This window comes from Hippoglossus hippoglossus, chromosome 14, assembly GCF_009819705.1.
Source record: "Hippoglossus hippoglossus isolate fHipHip1 chromosome 14, fHipHip1.pri, whole genome shotgun sequence".
NCBI classification, from domain to species: domain Eukaryota; kingdom Metazoa; phylum Chordata; class Actinopteri; order Pleuronectiformes; family Pleuronectidae; genus Hippoglossus; species Hippoglossus hippoglossus.
This window is the reverse complement of record NC_047164.1, coordinates 11,562,270-11,582,592: the sequence shown is the minus strand read 5'-3', so window position 1 is coordinate 11,582,592 and position 20,323 is coordinate 11,562,270. Positions and strand designations below refer to the sequence as shown.

General features: G+C 43.6%; 3 protein-coding genes across 4 annotated transcripts; all 3 read left to right on the top strand.

Annotated features, from left to right (window-relative positions):
• The first annotated feature begins 1,344 nt into the window (after positions 1 to 1,344).
• Positions 1,345 to 5,551, top strand: LOC117774741 (G protein-activated inward rectifier potassium channel 3-like). Its single transcript, XM_034607362.1, has 4 exons — positions 1,345 to 1,668; positions 3,011 to 4,223; positions 5,085 to 5,331; positions 5,369 to 5,551. The coding sequence occupies exons 1-3, from the start codon at positions 1,504 to 1,506 to the stop codon at positions 5,279 to 5,281; spliced, it is 1,575 nt and encodes a 524-aa protein (XP_034463253.1). The 5' UTR covers positions 1,345 to 1,503; the 3' UTR covers positions 5,282 to 5,331; positions 5,369 to 5,551.
• Positions 5,552 to 6,621: 1,070 nt separating this feature from the next.
• pom121 (POM121 transmembrane nucleoporin) lies at positions 6,622 to 15,224 on the top strand. Its single transcript, XM_034606908.1, has 13 exons — positions 6,622 to 7,272; positions 7,913 to 8,119; positions 8,502 to 8,651; positions 9,443 to 9,523; positions 9,645 to 9,816; positions 9,907 to 9,995; positions 10,083 to 10,162; positions 10,268 to 10,389; positions 10,501 to 10,600; positions 10,792 to 11,067; positions 11,630 to 13,108; positions 13,299 to 13,397; positions 13,771 to 15,224. Exons 1-13 carry the CDS (start codon positions 6,701 to 6,703, stop codon positions 13,869 to 13,871), a joined length of 3,528 nt encoding a protein of 1,175 aa, XP_034462799.1. The 5' UTR covers positions 6,622 to 6,700; the 3' UTR covers positions 13,872 to 15,224.
• Positions 15,225 to 16,055: 831 nt separating this feature from the next.
• On the top strand, positions 16,056 to 19,908 carry tbl2 (transducin beta like 2). 2 transcript variants are annotated; one of them, XM_034606699.1, is made up of 7 exons: positions 16,056 to 16,264; positions 17,189 to 17,310; positions 17,624 to 17,808; positions 17,930 to 18,081; positions 18,245 to 18,371; positions 18,682 to 18,834; positions 19,268 to 19,908. In XM_034606699.1, exons 1-7 carry the CDS (start codon positions 16,138 to 16,140, stop codon positions 19,725 to 19,727), a joined length of 1,326 nt encoding a protein of 441 aa, XP_034462590.1. In that variant the 5' UTR covers positions 16,056 to 16,137; the 3' UTR covers positions 19,728 to 19,908. The 2 variants fall into 2 exon arrangements, with proteins under 2 accessions (XP_034462590.1, XP_034462591.1); XM_034606700.1 differs by having other exon boundaries at positions 16,057 to 16,260; positions 17,188 to 17,310.
• Positions 19,909 to 20,323: the final 415 nt, after the last annotated feature.

Sequence of the window (20,323 nt, the reverse complement as noted above, 5' to 3'; positions counted from 1 at the left end):
TTCTGTATAAAATCACATTTAATTCATAAAATCACTGTTTGCCAGAGCATGAAGAGACATCAAAATCTTTGTTTTGGCTAACAGACTGTACAAAATTCAAAAATAAGCAGCTTACTATCATTTCTAAAAGTGGGAGAAGCAAGAATCCTCACATAGGAGATGCAAGAATTAAAGAAAAAAACAGACAAATAATACATTGATTATAGAATCTGTTTGTGGATATTCTGTCAATCAACTAATTGAGAAACTAAAAAACTGTTGCAGCTCAAACTGATTTAATTTGCGAGAAATTTCCTGTAAATAATTTATTTACCCTAAAATCAAAACTTGTTCAGACTCAGAATAGACTCCACGTAAAAAGGTGTTTATATTTTAACTGACTGTAGTTCGTTATCACCTGATTTTTTTAGTATAGCATTTTTGTCTGTTTAAGAAGACAGATTCCCACGGTAAAATTCTGTCCGTCTGATTGGCTCTGCACAGACCGGCCGTGGTCAGGATTCAGAAGGGTGTCACATTTTGTGCGTGAGTGCTTTGCTACAGTAAATACAGCACTGTTTAAAACATAAGACAGAAGTTCATTCGGTCACATCTGGACAATATAATTTCTAAGCCTCTGTCCAAACAAAGTCGGTAATCTTTTCAAATCCATCGTGTTCCTTAGTGTTTCTCAGATGAATTTTGAGGATTAGTGATAATCCCTTCATGTGCGCCGGAGACACTGATCAGCCCACTTCAAACCTCATGTTGAGCAGATGAAGAAGAATAGCATCATCATCGTCATCGTCACAGCTGCACAGGTCTGATCTACAGACGTATGTGGGGGATGTCAAAGAAATTGTTCTCCTGGAAGAGCAGCTGAATATAAACAGGAGACTGAGTTGTCACATTTTAAATGTGTCACTGAGTGAAAGCAGGCGCCTCCATCAGTGGTTCCCAAATTATGTTTCCACAAACTCGTACTGAAACCAAGACAGCTCTCCGTAGAGCACAGACCTCCGCCAAGGCCCAGCAGCCCCCTGAGATTTAATCAAGCTGCACCACATTCCACACACTCATAGATATCAGTTGTCTAAATATGCCTTATTTATTAAAATCAAGATCTATGAATTATATCCTGAAAAATTTGTGAAATGTAAGAAAAATAAAATTCTATCTTGCAATGTTAAAGAAAGTGATTCAAAGTACTTCCTGGATCTGTCCCTTTCTCCGGATGCATGAACTATATTACAGGTTCTTTCTTGGCCTCTGTCCCATCCCTCCCCAGAGTTTCATAGAAATCTGTTTGGTAGCTTTTGCATAATCCTGTTGGCAAACAAATAAACAAACAAATGGAAAGGGGTGAAAACATAATCTCCTTGGTGAGGATAAACTTTGGAGCAGCACTAACAGGAGACACAGTGATGTCCCTCTCTAGCTGCCTTTGTAAATCCAGTTTGATGTCGTTGCCCAAACAGAGGCCAGACGTGAGGAGAAACCCACATCTTGAAGAAGACCTCAGCGATGAGCTCCGATGGGATGTGCAATAGAGAGACTCTACAGGACGTCAGGATCGAGCCTCGCAGGAACTCCATCCCCCCGACGCAGACTCTCGCTGCTAAACATCTGCTGGCTTACCTGCCGCGGCCACAACCAGAATCTATACGTTACTCTCCTTACACCTACAAGGTACAGCTGTCTGTTTTAATCACTGAGCTGCAGCTTAATTAAATGCCAAGGAAGAAATATATTCATTATTTTTCTAATGGCAAGCTATATACTTTGTAAAACAACTTATATTATATGTCTTATTATTTTTTTATTACCATCAATGAAAATACACTGGAAGTAAACTACTTATCTTTTGTCTGTATTATAATGATTACTGTGTTTGTCTGACGTCCCTGCCTTATCTGTGGGCCCAAACCCCAGTTACTTCTTAAGTTTAAAAACATGTTACAAATATGTAGTTTAGTCTTTTTTTCAAATCCTCATAATCTCCTAAAACAGATGAGGACTGTAGTTTTTAGAGAATGTTACTCAAACTGGAGGAAATAGTTTGTTGAGGTTGATTTTCAGCTGCAGATTGAAACACGTGTGGTGTCCAGTGGATATGGGACTGTCAGACTGTGGTTGAACATGTCAGCAAGTCCAATGTTGTAGTGTAGTGTAAAGGATGGCTGTGGCTGAGGAGGTAGAGAGGAGGTACAGATTGTGGTCCACTAAAAGAAAGGTTCGATCCCTGGTTCTGCATTCCGATGTGTCCTTGGGCAAGATACTGAACCCCACATTGCCCCAGTTTAACAAAGAGTGCTGCGTATAGAAGCATATATACTGTATATATAATAATCTGCTGTGTTGCATAGCACAGAGGCTTTGGATCCACAGACTTCACAGACTTTTTATTGGCTTTACTGACATTAGACAAATCTTGAATGTTCCATATTAATATTTAATGAATCAAGATAAGAGATTTCTGTGATTATTTATATTCCTCAAAACACATCTTGCAGTAAGCAGTAGTGGACTCTTTTTTCCAGAGGTCTTAAGTCTGGTATGCTGAACCCACTCTGTATATGTTGAAGTTAGGAATCTTTTTGCTGTTTCAAACCATTTTATACGTCCCAGTTTCTATAAGAACTGGAGTTTTGATGACCTCTACTAAAAGCTACTGATGTGGGCTCCTGTTCAGTGTGCAATATCTTGGGGTTCAAGATTTGATGTTCTTGTGCTGAACATTCCTAATATGTGCTTATATCAAAACAGAAAACAGCTGTTGGGCAGAGGAGGCTTTGGCCTAACAGACATTAAAACAGGTGATTGTCAAGGAGCGGATGTTTGGATATTGAAGACACAAAGGATAAACTGGTCATGTCTTCCAGAATGTGGCAAAAGAGGGGAGCACATTGTTCTGCCACATTTCGGATGAGGTGGGCGGCACTTCAACGGGACACGGCTTATGAAGCTACTTGTCATTAATTTCATGATCAAGCCTTTTATGATTATTATGCATTTTTATCTTTCACTTCAGGGTGCGGCGAAATCCACTGTTGCTTCCATGATGATTGCAAAAAGAGCCTCTCTCATCCACAACAACTTTAACTACACCATCTGCTCATCACTCCCGTCGTCCCAGGAGGCCTCACCCTCCCAAACCCACAGTCCCTGCACTCCGTCCTCTCAGGCTCTGACTTTATCCAGGCAGGATCCCCTTCAGCAGCAAACCACCCAAGCAGCTCCTCAGCCTCCAGCAGAGGAGACCCCGGTGTCTCAACCTTCACATCGCAGCAGACCCCTCAAGCGCTTCAGCTCCAGGTGGCAATCGAGAGGCTCCACCAGAAGCAACAACGTTCCGGTGTCTGCGCTCGAGAAACAGCACATTGCAAAGAGTCACAAGAAGCGTTGCAAGCTGCTGGGTGATGAGCCCTCCTCGCATGTCACTGCCAGCAATCTGCGCCAGCGTTACATCACCAAGGATGGAAAGTGCAGGGTCAACCTGGGGCCTATCGCAGACAAGAGTCGCTTCCTCTCAGATATCTTCACCACGCTGGTGGACCTCAAGTGTCGCTGGTTCCTTCTCGTCTTCACTATGTGCTACATCCTCACATGGCTGACATTTGGTGGAATCTATTTTCTGGGTGCCTGGTTGCGTGATGACATTGCTCATGTCCATGACCCTCAATGGAAGCCGTGCTACCAGAATGTAGACAGTTTCCTATCAGCCCTGTTGCTGTCATTAGAAAGCCAGAGAACCATTGGGTATGGCTCCCGGATGGTGACAGCTCACTGCTCCGAGGGTACGGTGCTGCTGATGGTCCAGTCCATCCTTGGTTCCATCATCGACGCTCTGATGGTGGGCTGCATGTTTATGAAAATCTCCCGGCCCCAGCAGAGAGCTCAGACGCTGATCTTCAGCAAGCACTGTGTCATATGTGAGCGGGACGAGAAGCTGTGCATGCTCTTCCGCATCGGTGACCTCCGACAGAGCCACATGGTGGACGCCAAGATCCGGGCCAAGCTGATCAAGTCCCGGCAGACCAAGGAGGGCGAGTTCATCCCGCTGGAGCAGTCGGAGATCAACCTGGGCTACGACACCGGGGGAGACAGGCTGCTCCTGGTGGAGCCCCAGACCATCACCCACGTCATCAGGGAATGCAGCCCCTTCTGGGAGGTTGGGGCCGAGCGTCTGAAGAGGGAAACCTTTGAAATCATTGTCATCCTGGAGGGCATCGTGGAGGCATCAGGTCTGGAGATGTATTTTTACTCTGCTGCTGTTCTAAAACTCTAATGTTGTGATTTGATTGCAGGTTTTCAAGGTTTTTTGACTGTGTCTTGTGCACAGAAGGGGTCATAGCTTTGATTTAATGAGATTTGAACCTCTGTAGGTGTGCCTCTTTTATATGTGTATTCTAACAATCACAGGGAAATCTGATGGCAGCAAAATGTGTCTGAACACTGCTGCTTAGTAGGAAGAAAACTGGCTGAAAACAACTGAGGGGATTCCATAAACTCCACTGTGTTTCAGTGTATAAATATATAAGAAATGTAGATCAGTGTAAGCAGGAGCCAGTTTTACGATCACTGGTATTTACTTCAACCGCACACAATACAGGACACAAAAACGGTCTTGGAACAACACCAGTTTTGAAGTATGATTATCTGGTCAGGGTCGCTGGGTGCTGGAGCCAATCCCAGCTGGCATTTGGCCGGAGGCGGGTTACACCCCGGACAGGTCACCAGCGTGTAGAGACAAACAACCATCACACCTATGACCAATCTTAAGTCTCCAATTAACCTAACCCCAGTCTGCATGTTTTTGGACTGAAGCCGGCGGAAGTCCCCTGCCAAGCTGGGATTCAAACCAAGAACCTTGCTGTGAGGAAACATTGCAGGGCTACAACCTGCTCTATTTGGATGCGATCGCAGCAGCCTGTGGCATATGTAATCTGTCAGATGGTAATGTTAAGATACAGAACACCAATACTGCTGAGCAACAGACCCAAAAAGTACCATAACTCATTGTTTTTTTAAGTTGAGTTTTTTTAATCAACTCTGACCAATGAATATATTTCTTTGAAAGATCTCCTGTTGACTTTGTGCTGCAGGTATGACGTGCCAGGCGAGGACTTCCTACACAGAGGATGAGGTCCTGTGGGGCCATAGATTTGAGTCCTGCATTTCGTTGGAGAAAGGAGCGTTCCGTGTGGACTGCAGTGCATTTGACAAAATCTTTGAGGTTCAAATGTCCAACCTCAGTGCGAAGGACAGGAGCTCAGCAAAGGAACAAGATGCTTTGTTTTAGAAAATCTTGCTAAACAAACACTTTTTTTCTTTTTGTATATTAATACTGCAAGTAATGAATGACTTTAAGTGATTCTCATATTTCCTGATAAACTTTAAAACTCATAGTTCATAAATATTCATCTCAGGGTGGCTGTGACCTCTGGTTTGTGTTTTAAGGTTTGCTTTATGTTTTTGTTATGATAAGCCATTTAATCCATGTTGCAATATGAAAGAGTTTTATGTTATGTTTAAATCATTTTTCAAAGCTTTGAATACAAATTCTGCTACACCCAGTGTGGTCTTGTCTGTGCCATTGAAAAATAATGTTTTCCAACTCTTTGAAGTCCAAACTGGATTTTTTTTCTATGCCTACACATTTATCTTTTTCATTTCAGCCATCATTAATCATCGCCTCTGCTTTATCGTGTAACCTATTGCAACTCACTGCACTGAACGATTTCACTGGATATAAAGATGATGAAACTTGAGCAGCGACAGCACTGAAATGCTGCATGTTTGGACAGTGGATGAAGTATAATTAATCTGCAGTTGTACACGTTGCATATTGAAAAATGTTGTTTGCATATATCTACATAATGGGCACTCTTTGACCACACAGAATCAGAGGCCATATTTAGTAACAGCACCAATTGTTTCTTCAACAAAGCAGAGCCATAGCAATAATACCAATACAGGCCTACGCCAATCAAATGCTGTTAATAGGAGTTGACAGGTTATTAAGGGGTAATTTTTGGTCATTTTGGTTTTAAGTTGAAGGCATCCCCTCATCGTCCTACAAATTACCTATACTGACCGTAATGTATTTTTACACTGCTGCGTTAATAACTTTACTTCATTAAAATATCTGAGTACTCCTCTCCCACCACTCATCTGCAAGATTTTGTTCTCTAAAGGTTCAGTGTGGAGAATTTAGTGACATCTAGTAGTAAAGTTGCATGTTGCAGCTGATTACCCCTCATCTCCCCCTCCCCTTTCAAAGAGAACCTGTGGTAGGTTTTAGTTGTCATAAAAACTCAAAAGGTGTTTGGTTTGTCCAGTCTGGGCTACTGTAAAAAAACAAAAACAAGGTGGCCTCCGTAGAGAGGACTCGCTCTCGATGTAAATATAAAGTATCTAAATATACAGGGCCCATTCTAGGTTAAAGAAAACAACAAGTTGTATAATTTAGATGATTAAACACTAGTGAAAACATCACTAGGATTTTTTTATATTCAATTTCTGCCAGTAGATCCCTTTCACCTAAATCTTACACACTGGACCTTTAAATTTGATGTGAAAGGGTTTTAGATGAGTTTCTCCTCGTTGTAATATCAGTCTATGTGTAATACCGATTCCAGTCCGGCAAGTGGCGCTCATGCAGCAAAGCCCAAACACCAAGAGAAGAAGAAGCCGTGTCAGAAGCGCAGCATGATGGGATATGAGAGTCCTCCGGCGGCGCGTTGCCGCCATGTCACCTAGAGAGAAACGTTTAGTGCTTCTCTCTTTTTTAGGCGTAATTGGTCTCGCTCTTTATTATTTTCCTACTTTTCTTTACGCGTCTTTAATTATCGCAGTTTGTTGTATTGTGTGTTACTACCACAGCGGAGGACCGCTTCCCGCCAGGCTAGGCCTGAATCCGCGGGCTGGACTGAACGCCCCAGGTGTGCTCCGGCGCTGGTTGCTGGGTTGGGGGGTAACCGGCGTGTCGGTGGCCGCGCGGGGGAGGACGAGGAGCAGCGGCGACAGAGCCGAGCACCGGGAACCAGTGGGACATTTCAGACAAAGGCCCGGCGAGAGCGGGATTTATCGAGGGGAAGCTTTAGCAAGTGACTCGTTTCTGTTCAGTCCCCGGGATTTCCTCATGGGCAGCTACATTGGAAAACCCGAAAGTCCCACGGCTGAGCCGGGGAGGCCGAGGGCTGCGAGAAACCCCCGAGAGCTGCTGCGGGAGAAGCTCTCCAGACCCAACCATGCTGTCTATACCCCCAACAGGAGGCTGTCGTTCGCTGGGTATGTTTGTGTTCAAATCTCGTTATAACGTCTTGAGCCATTAGGAGGCAGTAACTGTCCATGGCGTTCAAATCACAACGCTCCAGCTTCTTGGCGGGTTTTGTTCACTAACGGGTAAACAAAGGTTAATACCTGGTTGATGTGATGATCCACAGTTTAAGATGATCCATAATATGTAGCACAAGAAGTAACGTGTAGCACAAGTGTGATTTGTAAACATCTCACCTTACCTTGCTCATATGATTGGCTGTAATATAGTTAGATGCACTAAGTGGTACAATGGTCCTCTGAGGCTCCTTTTAGTGGAGAAGAAGGCAATGGACTCACACACTTGCACACCTCATTATTTCAGCATACTTGTAAGAATATATGGCCTAAAGGGGAAGCATCGTGTAGCTCCATCATTGACCTCAGCCCTCTGCATGTTACTCTGTGATATGGACCTCTATCCCACCCTACACACGCCTCAGGAGTACTTGCCCCCTGACGGTTGTGTTGGTCTAGTGCTGGAATCACTGAGTAATATATGGACGGCTGAGGTCACTACTTGGCCTCTGTATGATCTAGGTGTGTGTTGGTGAAGAACATATACTTCTTGTGTATCAACTCTTTCATCATACTGTTTTTTTTTCCTCCGCAGGGAGCCACTTGGTAAAGTGGGCAGGTTCACCATTACCCCCCAGCGTCACTACCCACTGCAGCAGCCGGGCGCCTCGTCAGTGGGCATCTTACCTCCTGTCGGGTGGGACGGCTTCAGAAAGAAAAACATCCTCAGCCCTCGTAACTCGCCGGCCGCCCTCAGTCCCGTCACTGTGAAGATTGCCAGGCCCAACCACAGCACCCCCAGGTCTCTACATTGATGCAAGCTCATAGTCTGCCATCATGCCTGTGTTTTTATTGTTTTGTCCATTATCTAGGAATAAAACACATGTATATGACCTTATTCTGAACCATTTTCAAGTGTAGGAAGTCTGCTCAAAACAGATAATCCATCATGCCTCGCTGGATTTTTATCAGTTGCATTATTGTTGTGAGGATTTGCTGCCTTGCTCCATTTTCTATTATTTAAATTGACTCTTTGTGTTTTGAAGTGTTTGTTAGCCAGACAGAGCAATCTGGGTTTTGACATTTATTGACTAAAGGATCAATTTATTCTTCAGCCTTCAGCAATGATGCTGTTTGAAAGTTAACATTGACAAAAGCTCAACCATGTCCTGTTTTATTTTTAGTTTGGACCATCTAAGCTGTGCCAGGCTTCCCAGGGCCCCTGCAGACCCTTGCTCCAGAGAAAGTGTCCTCAAGGTGTTGAAGGAAAGTCGCAAGAGAGAAGTGGAGGATGAGGACAAGAGCCTCACGACTGAACAGAAAAGCAAAAGAAGGTACCAAGCTAAAACAGCCTGTCTGTCTCAGCGTGTATTGTTTGTTTAAGAAGATTTACTTTGATCACTGATCTTTGTTCTTACCTCTTACTCAAGTAACAGTTTACATAAAGTATACACAAGCCAAAATCACTCACTCATTCAGTTTTTGGTCAGTGTTTTTTGGCTTTTGCTATCTCTGCATGATTGACCATTAGAGCACATACAGGTCGGTTTGCTCCATTGATTTCAATCTTATTCAAGAGAGAATGTCATCTTGGTAATGGCAGAGAGGTTTGCACAGGATTTAGACAGCTTATCGTTGACCTTATTTCCATCTGTTTACATGCACAGCTTCTGAATGAGGAAAAACGTTATTGCAGGTGTAAATCGGCTACCGAAAGTAGCCAAGTGAGCGCTTTCCTTGAACATTGTCCACCTCCAGAGTCTGTCTTCAACCTGGGTTAATGTGATTGGCTGTTATTGTGAAGCATGAACACATCACTCATGTTCAAATGTAGTTCTCAGCTAACAATGTTATGTTATGGATGACATAACAAATACCACAGAATTACAAAACAGAGGGAAAAAGCACCCAAAATAGATTTGGCTTTATACATTTACAGTGGAGTTTATAGATTATGTTTAGAGATTCTTCCAAAGATGTTTAGCTGCTGAAAGATTTCTTTGCTGTTTTCTGTTTTAGGCTCAATATTTTTTCAGCAATGTGTTTTCCCAAAAATCCAGGTATTCAAATCACGTGTAAATAATAAATTATTTAACATGTTTGTTTTCCATATTTATTTCCCCAGACGTAATGACAGTGAAGGAAGTGCCCACTCTGCTTTTGAGCCTCTTCTGCCCAATGGGACACTGTCACAGTTGGTCCCTAAGTGAGTTAAAAGTTCAAATATTGTCTTTGATTTTCACTGACTTTTTAAGGCAGTAGCACTCCACAAAGTATAGTGTGGCTGTCTAAATGTGGGCTGATATGCTTCCCCTTCACCTCTCCAGGCCAGGAAGCCTGAAAAGAGGGATGTCCTCACTGGCAGAGGATTCCATCATGAAGAGGTCTCGCACCTCCTCCATCAGCTCTGGCAGTGGGGCCCATGCCCCTAGAGGAACCCCAGGCACCAGGAGAAACCCCATAAACAGCTCCTACAGTTCATCACTAGGCCTTAGCCAGGTACGTCTTACCTGCTGCATTATATTGCATGTGGCCCTGCAGAGATTAAGTGGAGTTGTTAAGGCTTTATCTCCATGTTTACATGAACAGTGGAAGAAACGGTCAACACCCAGCTCCCCTCTCTCCAGCCCTGGATCTTCTCGCTGTCAGACTCCAGAGGGAGTCGCCAAAAGAGCCAGGTATGTGTCTGCTGATTTCCTGCTGGGTCCAGTCATCCACATTTAACATTATATTACATTTCCTTAAACTTATCTTTTCATTATCAGAGAGGATGACCGACAGTCCCCCAGCGCAGCATTCTCTGTGAGGTCAGAGCAGACAGCATCCAACAAGGCACCTGCTACTTGTAAGTCATGTATGGAAGGCATTGCACAGACATAGACATTTATTTGTTATATATTGAAATTAAAGTTCAATGATTTAAATGTATCATTTTATGATGATGTTGCAGCCAAACTGACCACAGTCCCAAAGGTCCCCGTCATTACCTCAATAGACTCTACTGGTAGTGGTGGGAAGAGAAAAAGGAAGATCCAGTTGGTGCCCAGCCACCGTGACGATCAGATCTCACTGGTAAGAAGCGATATATTGCCAAACTACAAGCTTCCTTAAACTCATGCTTATGTGATGTGCTAGATTGATCTGAATATCTCTAATTCACTCTCTGTGCTCATTGAATGGCAGCCCCCGCCTCCAGAGCTTGGCTACAGCATCACTGTGAAAGACTTGGATGAAGAGAAAAAGGCTGCCATTAGCAAGATCCAGAAGGTCCTGGAGACACCTGGTGAGTAGACGCAACCACAGAAATTAAACATTCATGCATAAGATACAAATGCTGGAGGAGTGACAGATTCATTAATTGAACTGTTAAATACTATCGTGCTGCTGCACCCAGCATTTTTAGACCTGACCAGTCTCACATGGCTGTTGATTAGATGAGCCCTGAGTCAGTTCTGTTGATTTGTCCTTATTTAGCTCCAGAACCAGAGAAGTCTGTCGCTCCCCCAACCACCACTTCCAGCCAGACCACCGCCTCCTCTACCAGCTCTACCGCCACCACCACCCTGAGCAGCCTTCTCGCAGCTCCTCTGCCTACAGCCTCCAGCGCTGCCATCCCAGTCATCAACCTGGATCCCAGTCCAGGCAGCAGTGTCAGTACGGCACCTGCAGCCTCCAACCCACTGCTGGAGGCTCTGAAGATGAAGGCCGGCACTCCTGCTAGCTCCACACCTGCTGCCAGCCCAACCATAGGTACGCTAAAGTCATCTTTACAAAATACACAACCTGTATAAAGTCGTCTTCTATGAGATGTCAATTCCTTGTCACCATTTGTAATCTAGCGTATGTAGAACATTTCTTTTCACAGTTCACTATTTTTAATCTTGATTAGCGAACAGTTTCCCATTGTGATTTTAATAATACATTTTTATCAGGTTGATGCTACAGTTTTTTTTACAAATAATATCAAGGGGTTAACAATTTTTTGTATTTAGCATCTCCTATGTGCTGATAATTCACTCTTTAATCCAAAAATTAAACTCAAAAGTAAATATATCGAAGTATTGTTTTAATATCATGCTTAAGTTGGTTAAAAAAAATCCTAAAATATATTGATTAAAAAGGGTCCGTTGTTAATATAATATATTGTTAATTCTACTTATTCTTTGTTTTGTTAGTATTTTCAAGTTAGGGTTTACTTTCTAAATATCTGATATCCAAAGCATCTCCTATATTTCATGACCTATTGATTATTGTCATATGTTTGATCAATTCCATCTGTTTTTCTCTCCCTAATTGTAAACATTGTCTGTAGTGTCTGTGTCAACCACACCAGTGCAACCCAGTGGCTTCAACCTGAAGGTAACAACTGCAGTGGATTCCCAAAGGCCTCCCCCTGCATACCCGTCTCAGTCCTCCACTGCTGGTGTGGAGCAGCCCTCTGCCTTCACTCAGGTCCTGAGTCAGGTCATGAAGTCTTCCAGCAGCACCCCACCTGTAATAGGACCAACACTTTTCGCACTGGCCAGCCAGAGCAGCACCCTCTCTGCTCCTACAGCCTCTAACCCCATCACTGCTGCCAACGCCCCAGCCAGCAGCTCTGAGTCAGTGAGTAACACAAACCCTCTGCTGGCTTCAGGATTCAAGCCCATCTTCGCTGTCACCACCACCACATCCGCGTCAGCTACGTCAGTTCCAGAGAGCAAACCTCCTGTCCAAGGTTTCAAGCCCATCTTCGGAGGTGCCACTGCAGGCACTGGCTTTGGACAACCAGCCACCCTCACAACCACCAACCCAGTCTCTGCAGTTTCTGCAACTAGTACATCCTCAATGTTTGGTGTGTCAACAAGCAGCACCACAGCTGCCCCATCGGTTTTTCCTGGCTTGACCAACCCCCTCACGGGAACAGTCTCCACCAGCGCCATCACCACCACCACACAACCTGCAACCCAACCAAGTGTGAAGTCCCTCTTTGGTAGCTGGTCCACACCATCTACAACAAGTACCAGCTCAGCCACAGTGCAGGCCCCTAATACAGGGAGCACATTTCAGTTTGGAACTGCTACCACCACAGCTGCAGCTGCACCTGCCCCAGCTGCTGCTGCTACCACAACCTCCAGCAATGGCGGCTTCACATTTGGTGCCACGCAGCCGGACCCTCAAGCTGCCAACCAGAAGGCATTTGCCTTTGGTCAGCCAGCACCCAGCCAAAACTCAACCACTGCTTCATTTGGAGGCTTTGCCATGGCCAATGCTGCACCCACCACTGCTACTGCCCCCACCCAGTCCACATTCCCCTTTGGGAAGTCTTCTTTTGGACCGACAGCGACGCAGTCAAATTTTGGCTCCTCAGCAGCACAACCAAAACCATTCAACTTTGGAAGCAACGCAGCATCATCCACACCTGCCCCTAACCCCGCCCAAGCTTCTTTCAATTTTGGGTCTGCTGCTGCCACCACAGGAGCTACATTTGGGACCCCAGCTAAACCCGCATTTGGAGCTAGTTCCACTGGTTTTGGTTTTGGTGGATCCACTGCTCCCCCGGCTGCACCCCCTGCTGCTCCGAGCTTCGGTGCAGCAACCCAGACTCAGAGCTCCTCCTCAGCCACATTCACATTTGGTAATGCTGCTCCTCAGCCAGCTGCCTCCGGCCCATCTCAGCCAGCACCCAGTGGATTCAACTTTGGTGCTGCTATGCCATGCCCTCAGTTCGGAACACCAGTGGCCAATAATCCTGCACCGCAAATGGGAGGGTTCAACTTTGGGGCTGCTGCTGCTGACAAATCAGCTTTTGGTAAGGATTAATGTTTTGCTTATTTAAAGTGGGTTCTACAGTGGGATTCATTTCATAAATATCCTCTTGATTAGACTGTTATTTGTTTAGTGTTTCATAACTGACCGTCATTTGTTTCTATCCAAGCAGAAATTTATTTTCATCCTCGGATGTTTAAGTTTAATCAAGGTTTGTGGTGCTTTCTCTGCAGGGACGTCTACCCCATCCTTTGGCCAGAGTGCTGCTGTAGGTCCAATTCCCTTTGGAAGTCCTGGAACTCCTGTCCAAGGCTTCAACTCTGTTCCATTTGGTATGTCTTTAATGCGGTGACGTCACCTCTGTTTTGAAAACTCTGATCCCTAGGTGTCTTGTCGATCCCAAAACTGACGGGACCCTGGTATCACTTGCTGTTTACCATCCAGTTTGATCACTACCTTTGTTTCAGGAGTCTCGCAGTGGAGATGCTAAACAAAACTTATGACCATTGTGCATTTTTAGAGAGCATCCCAAAATATAACCAATGAAAAGTTTTTAGATGCAATCACTTACAAAATTCAGGTGCTAGTTAACATAGTCAACTAGCAATGAATATTCATGGTTAGCGGTAGAACGAATAAAAAATACAGTTTAATGTTCCTTAGAAATGATATCCCCCCCCTGTGTTTTTTCTTTTTAAAAATCAGGGTCTCCAGCAACTCCCTCCTTCTCTATTGGAGCTGGAACTAAGCCATCTGGGGCACGGCAGAGGCTGCAGGCGCGGAGACAACACAACAGGAAGAAGTAGCCTGGTACTTGTGTCGATCACCGCTTTCAGGGGACTTCTGCTGCTGCTGCTATTATGGCTAACCTGGCTAACATTGCTCTGTTCTAAGCTCAACAACCCCCAACCAGGCTACCACCATCCACTCTGCCTCCTACACCTCCTCCAGTGGGATTGTGCTGGCCCTAAACATTGTTTGCAGAGGAGTTAGAAAGAGCACACCAGCTTGCTGAGTTCATGCTGCCTGAATGACTACATGACCCAGTGAGGGGACGTAGCAGTGAAGAGATAGAACCCAGAACAATGTACATTACTTGAAGAGGAAGAACAGACAATTGAATAGTTTGATTCTGAACAAAAAGCATATCCAAAGTTCTTTTTCCTTTAACAGTATGTGGACACTCCAATTGGTTCGTCTTAAGGAGAAAGTGGAGTCAGACAATGAAATGGAGCCTTGGCTCAAACATTTATTTTTTTACGTGAAGCGCTCGCTGGTTTGTATGTCTCTGAATATTTGAGTACATTCTCTAAATGAGTCTGAGTTGGGTGAAATGCACAGTTGATTCAGATAAGGTACACAACGCTGCAGTGTAAAAAAAGTTACGAGTCGTGTGCATTATAAATTATTTTTTTAATTGGATATCTGACCCTGTACATGAGTGATGAATTTCTCCACTTAAGGGCAACTTATTAAATGTCTTAATGTAGTTAGTGGAGGCCCTTGTGTTCTTGTTTCATACTTTGTCATTACAAGCATTCCCAGAGTCCTCATGTGGGCAGCCTTGTTTTGGTAGCGATTGCCAACACAGATGTAATTACTGAGTCAGTATACAATAAGGATGACTACTTTTAATTTGTGCTGTCGAACCAAAGCCAATTCTTCAACTTCATGCCTGTGAAAACAACCTGTGATCTGTATCTCATCTTTACATCCTGAGACATGTTTGTTTGTGCCAGACTACCTCTCTTTACCTCCCAGGCTCTGAAGTCTTGTTAGATTACTAAAAAATAACCAACCTTACAGCATTGACTCGAACATTTTACTTTTAACTACTGTTAATACAGATGTACCTTAATAAATATGGTGAAGTTTTCTTCCTTTCAAATGTCTGTGAAACAACACTTTCTCCCCACTTTTGAAATATCACCGTTCCAATAAATTACACCACATTGATGCATAATCAAATCTTTTAAATTGGAAACCCTTACCTGCTGGTAATTCTCACTGATGATGCAGGGATCTTGGTCGTATTTAATGACTTATTTGCACATTGAGGTGAAGAATTTTGTCAAGCAAAAATGGTGGTTGACCGATTGATGTCAGTTATTGAATCAGTTATTTATTTTCCCTTCTGAGATTCACCTCTTGTGAAAAGTGGACAGTATCTTATGCAGTTTTTGATGAATTTATTTTGAAAGAATAAAAACTGAATTTTGAACATGAATGTTCGAATAAGAACACATTCAACTTTTCAAGGTCCTACTCTTGTTTTCCTCCCATGAGCCCCATGTGACCTATGAAAAGGGTCCAGACCCTGGTCTGATGCTTGTGTAGCTGTTTTAACCATATTCAGTTTTTTTTAAACAGGGTGACTTATGTTTATTACAATCTATCTGAAAAAATTACTACTCTACAATTCTGTCATTTTTAGTGTACACATTTTCACATGTATCCATTTTTAAACTGTGAAAATTACATAAATAATTTAACAACCAGCATGTTCTCATCAAACATGATACCTTACCTCTTCCAAGGGGATGTATTTATCTGTTTATTTGATTGCTATCAGGATTACGCAAAAACTACAGGACAGATTACCTCGGAACATGGTGGAAAGATGTGGGTCAGGGAAGAATTCAATAAATTTTGGTGTGAATCCACAATTTTTTTTTCTGAACCTTTTTTAAATCATTTTCATTGTTTTCTCAGAATAATAAATTAATCTTGATGAAAAACAATCCGGCACGTTTAGGGGACTGATATTTATTATTTATTATTCAACTGATAAAGAGCTACACTTTTACAGGTTTGGAGTTACACGCTTGTTCCCAAGACAAAAGCTCAAAATTAATATTTAATCAGCATCTAAGAACCACAAACTATTGTCCAGGTGCTGCAGCGCCACTCCAGTCCTGTAGGGGCCGGTATTCTCTGTTTAAATACAGGAGGAAATAAGACGAAGTAGCTTGGCACGCATGCGCAGTGTCTCACAGGCGCCCAGTGGTGGTAGCAGGTCTGAAGCTGCCTTAGCTGTTAGCGGTGAGAGGTACGTGGCAGAAAGCACTGGACATGGAGGCGGCTGCTCTGGTCGCCCTGACCTTGTTACTGGGGGCTCTGGTGGTGCTGGTGGCGCTGGCCGTGGGCAAGCGGAAGGAGGAGATACGAGAGGAAGCGGAGCAGGCGGCGGAGTTTGCCGGTAAGAGCCGCGATCGGACGGGCTAACGTAACTCTAGCTAGTCCCCGGAGCGGTGAGTCACCGACCCGCTCCCCGTCACTGCCCGACGCTGCGGGACGTTTCCGCGGCTGCAGCCACTCACAAGCACCGTGGACAGACAGTCAGTGGTGGGAGTGTGTCTGTGATGTCTGTGATTCATTGACACACACGACCCACGAAAAGCTAAAGCAACTTTGGAGACTGTCAAGGATCGTCCAATGAACACATGTTGCACCGACTGACCAATGGGATGACAGCTTTATGGCCATTCATTGTTAATATGGAGAAACCTGTATCTGTTTATTGTTATCAAGCATTGAAAATAAAGTAAATACAAAATCAATCTACTGAACAAGACAAGGAGCAAAGAACGAGGCAAAGAAACCTGAGCCAACTATTTTTATCACTGCACATTTTTTCAGCTGTTCGTGTTTGGTATTAATTGCAGACACAAATAGATTAATGGGTTGGTTTTCATGATTAAGATGTTATACTTAATACTTGTATTGTATTTTATGAAAATAAAAATGTAGAAAGCAGAATTGTGTAATCCTAAATCAGTACTTTGCACCTTTTGGCAGAGAGCCTGAAGTGTTTCCAAGCTGTGAGATCTCTTGCAGTTGATAAACAAAATCCTTGATTAGGAGGGTGTCCAAAGTTTTGCACATGCTACAATAACAGTATTTCTTCCTGTTTTTTAAGTTGAAATATAAACGGTGCAAGAAACACAAGTTTCAACACATACTACTGGATTAGGAGTAAAATTTCAAAGCTTTGTTTTTTTTGGCATTTAAGGTCTTTTTTTTATAACAGAATCCCTTAGATTTCCATCAGTTTCCGTGGTCATGATGTGGTATCATGAGTGACACACTGACAGTGTTCATCAGTGCCTTGTTTGTCTTCCAGCTGAGGCCAGTGTTGTGAAGGGCACTGCACCCAAGAAACCGAAGCAGGAGAAGCAGCGCAGTCGTAAGGATAAAGCCTCACAACACACTTTCAGCCATCCACTGTTGGCTTCCTCACTGAAGGTAAACCGCATCTCTCACTGACACTGTAACACAACACACACACACACACACACACACACACACACACATTGTAAGAGCCTCTGAGGACAATAAAGACGCGTCAGAGATCCAAAAGGGTCCTGTTTTCTATTCTGTTTAGTCATTGATATAATGGGGTATAAATGTAATTCTTCAATTCACAGGGCTTCACCATTTTTATCAAGATGGACTCAATTAACTGGCAACTGAGTGTATCGGTGATCCATTTTTAAAGATTTGCATCTTTATCTCTCTTTATCTTTGAGCATATGTGTGTTTGTCCCTTTCTTTCCAGGCCCACAGTGGCAATGTGACGTGCCTTGATTTCAGCAGTAATGGCAAATACCTGGCTTCCTGCGCTGACGACCGCACTGTGCGCATTTGGAGCACCAAAGACTTCCAGGACCGGGAACACAAGTGTCTGAGGGCCAATGTGGACCTGGATCATGCCACACTGGTCCGCTTCAGCCCGGACTCCAGGTCTCACTCTCTGAATTACCCATTGATATAGATTACCAGAGTATAATTCTGCCATTGGTTCATCTGGGGGTAATGTTAAGATACAGTCACATGATTAAATCCACTTCCTCTGACACTGTAGAGCGTTCATCACCTGGTTGGACAATGGAGATGCCATTCGAATCTTCAAAATGATCAAGAAGGATGATGGCACTTTCACCTTCAAAGCTGCACCTGAGGACTTCCCACAGAAACACAAGGCCCCCATCCTCAACATTGGCATCGCAGAGACAGGTACAGAACGAATGAGTTTGTAGTTTTTCTTTTTTACATATTATTTGTGTTTTAAGCCAGTAATGAACAAAGATACCATGGGCATTTCTGTTTAGTTTTTAGTGTAGACACTCTTTGCCCAGATGAATCTGCCAGGCCAACATGTAAACATTACTCTGTGCAGGCAAATTCATTATGAGCGCCTCCGTTGACACCAGCATCCACATCTGGGACCTGAAAGGAGAAGTTCTGGCCTCTATCAACACTAACCAGATTAACAATTCCTATGCTACCATCTCCCCATGTGGCCGGTAAGTCCTAAATCCCACCTCCTTCCATCACCTCAAACCTTCCACTCAAAGATCCATTAGGGAGCAATCAAATATGACACTTATTCTCCCACCTTATTAGGTTGTTTTGTGTCTTCCATCATTGAATAAAAGCACATGTAATTAAATTCATCATGAGCCCCCTGAACAACTGTGTCACTGTGTATACATTTTTAATGCCAGGTAATTTGTGACGCTTACTATCACTAGGTAAATGTTTCTACAAGAGAGAAACCCTGTATGTGACTTTGGTGGAGATGTAATTGTTTGTGCCATTCATCTCTGTGCTCAGGTTTGTAGCATCATGTGGCTTCACTCCTGACGTGAAGGTGTGGGAGGTTTGCTTCGGGAAAGGAGGAGAGTTCAAAGAGGTGGCGCGAGCTTTCGACCTGAAGGGTCACTCTGCCGGAGTTCACTCATTTGCCTTTTCCAATGACTCTCACAGGTAACAAAGGCTTCCGAAGTGCTTATTGAAACCAAGTCTACAGCCACACCACTATGTTTTTGCTTGAAGACACATCACTATTGCAATGTTTACGCCTGTCGTCCATGCTACTCCAGAGTTATCAAGCCCCTGAAATAAAGAGAACTTTGGAAATGACACCGTCCCCATTTTAGTTTGAAAACTCCAGGGCTGTGTGTTTATGGATGGACAGAAACTAAGACTTTTAGAAACAATGACGCAGTCTGGTCTCATCAGTCACTCTAGACTGAGGGGTAGAGTCAAACAGTCAAACTTGTCTCAGAAACAATATCATGGTCTTTTCATCATTGCTGTTTCCAGTTCAACTAAGCTACCAACCATCTATTCTTTTTAAAATGCAGTGTAACACTGTCATGTAATTTTTGCTTTCTTTTTATCGTTTCTTTTTAATCAGAATGGTGACTGTTTCTAAAGACGGCACATGGAAGCTGTGGAACACGAATGTGGAGTACAAAAAGCAGCAGGATCCCTACCTCATGAAGACTGTCCCCTGTGTGTCATCTGAAGGGAGCCTGACGGCCTTGTCTCCAGACGGCCGAGTGGTGGCCATCAGTGACGGCTGTAACTTGGCAATGTACGACGCTGCCAGCGGCAAGTTGGAGGAGGAAATGCACGGCGTCCACAGCATGGCGATCAACGACCTTAGATTTGACGTTAACGGACGCTTCTTGGTGTGCAGCGGCGACAAGGCCATCCGAGTGTTTCACAACGCCCCGGGGTACCGGGCGGCCATCAGAGACATGCAGGACATGCTGAAGAAAGCCCAGAATGAAGCCATGAAGCAGAGACTGCAGCAGCAGATAAATGATGCTCAGAGTGCTCTGGACACTGTGCTGGCTGCTCCTGTCGATTGAAGGACCCTCAACAAACCACACTTTCTGAATCGGACTGCTGATTTTGTTTTTGTGATTATTTTAATTTTTCTGCAGCCTCAATTCCTCCTGATCTGTTCTGGGAATGAAGGAATGTGAATGCAGTTTTGATAAAGAAAATCTTTTTATGGAAAAATAAAATGGTTTGAGTTATTTTTCTTTGCTCGTAAATGTCTTGTGTAATGATTTGTCTTTTGAAACTTAAATTTAAAGTCTCCCTACACTCGAAATTCTTAATTTTAAACCTCAGCTTATGACATGCATGTACAAGATGATTAATATTACTTAACATGTTCTCTGCCTGGAAAACAGCCTCAACCATACCTCACATATTGTACCATAAATTCAAGTTCAGGGAACATAAAGAAAACTTTCCTGAGAACAAATGTTTACATATCCTTCAAAATAGTTTGATTGGTATTCACATTTGAGAAGCTGCAACCAGAGATTTTAGACATGACTAAACTAAATTATGAATCATTATTTAATTGTTTCAATTCGAATTTGGTTTCTTAATATTTTTCATGCTGCTTTAGTAAAAAAATATTTATACACTGTTGTGTTTCTGTACACAGTCA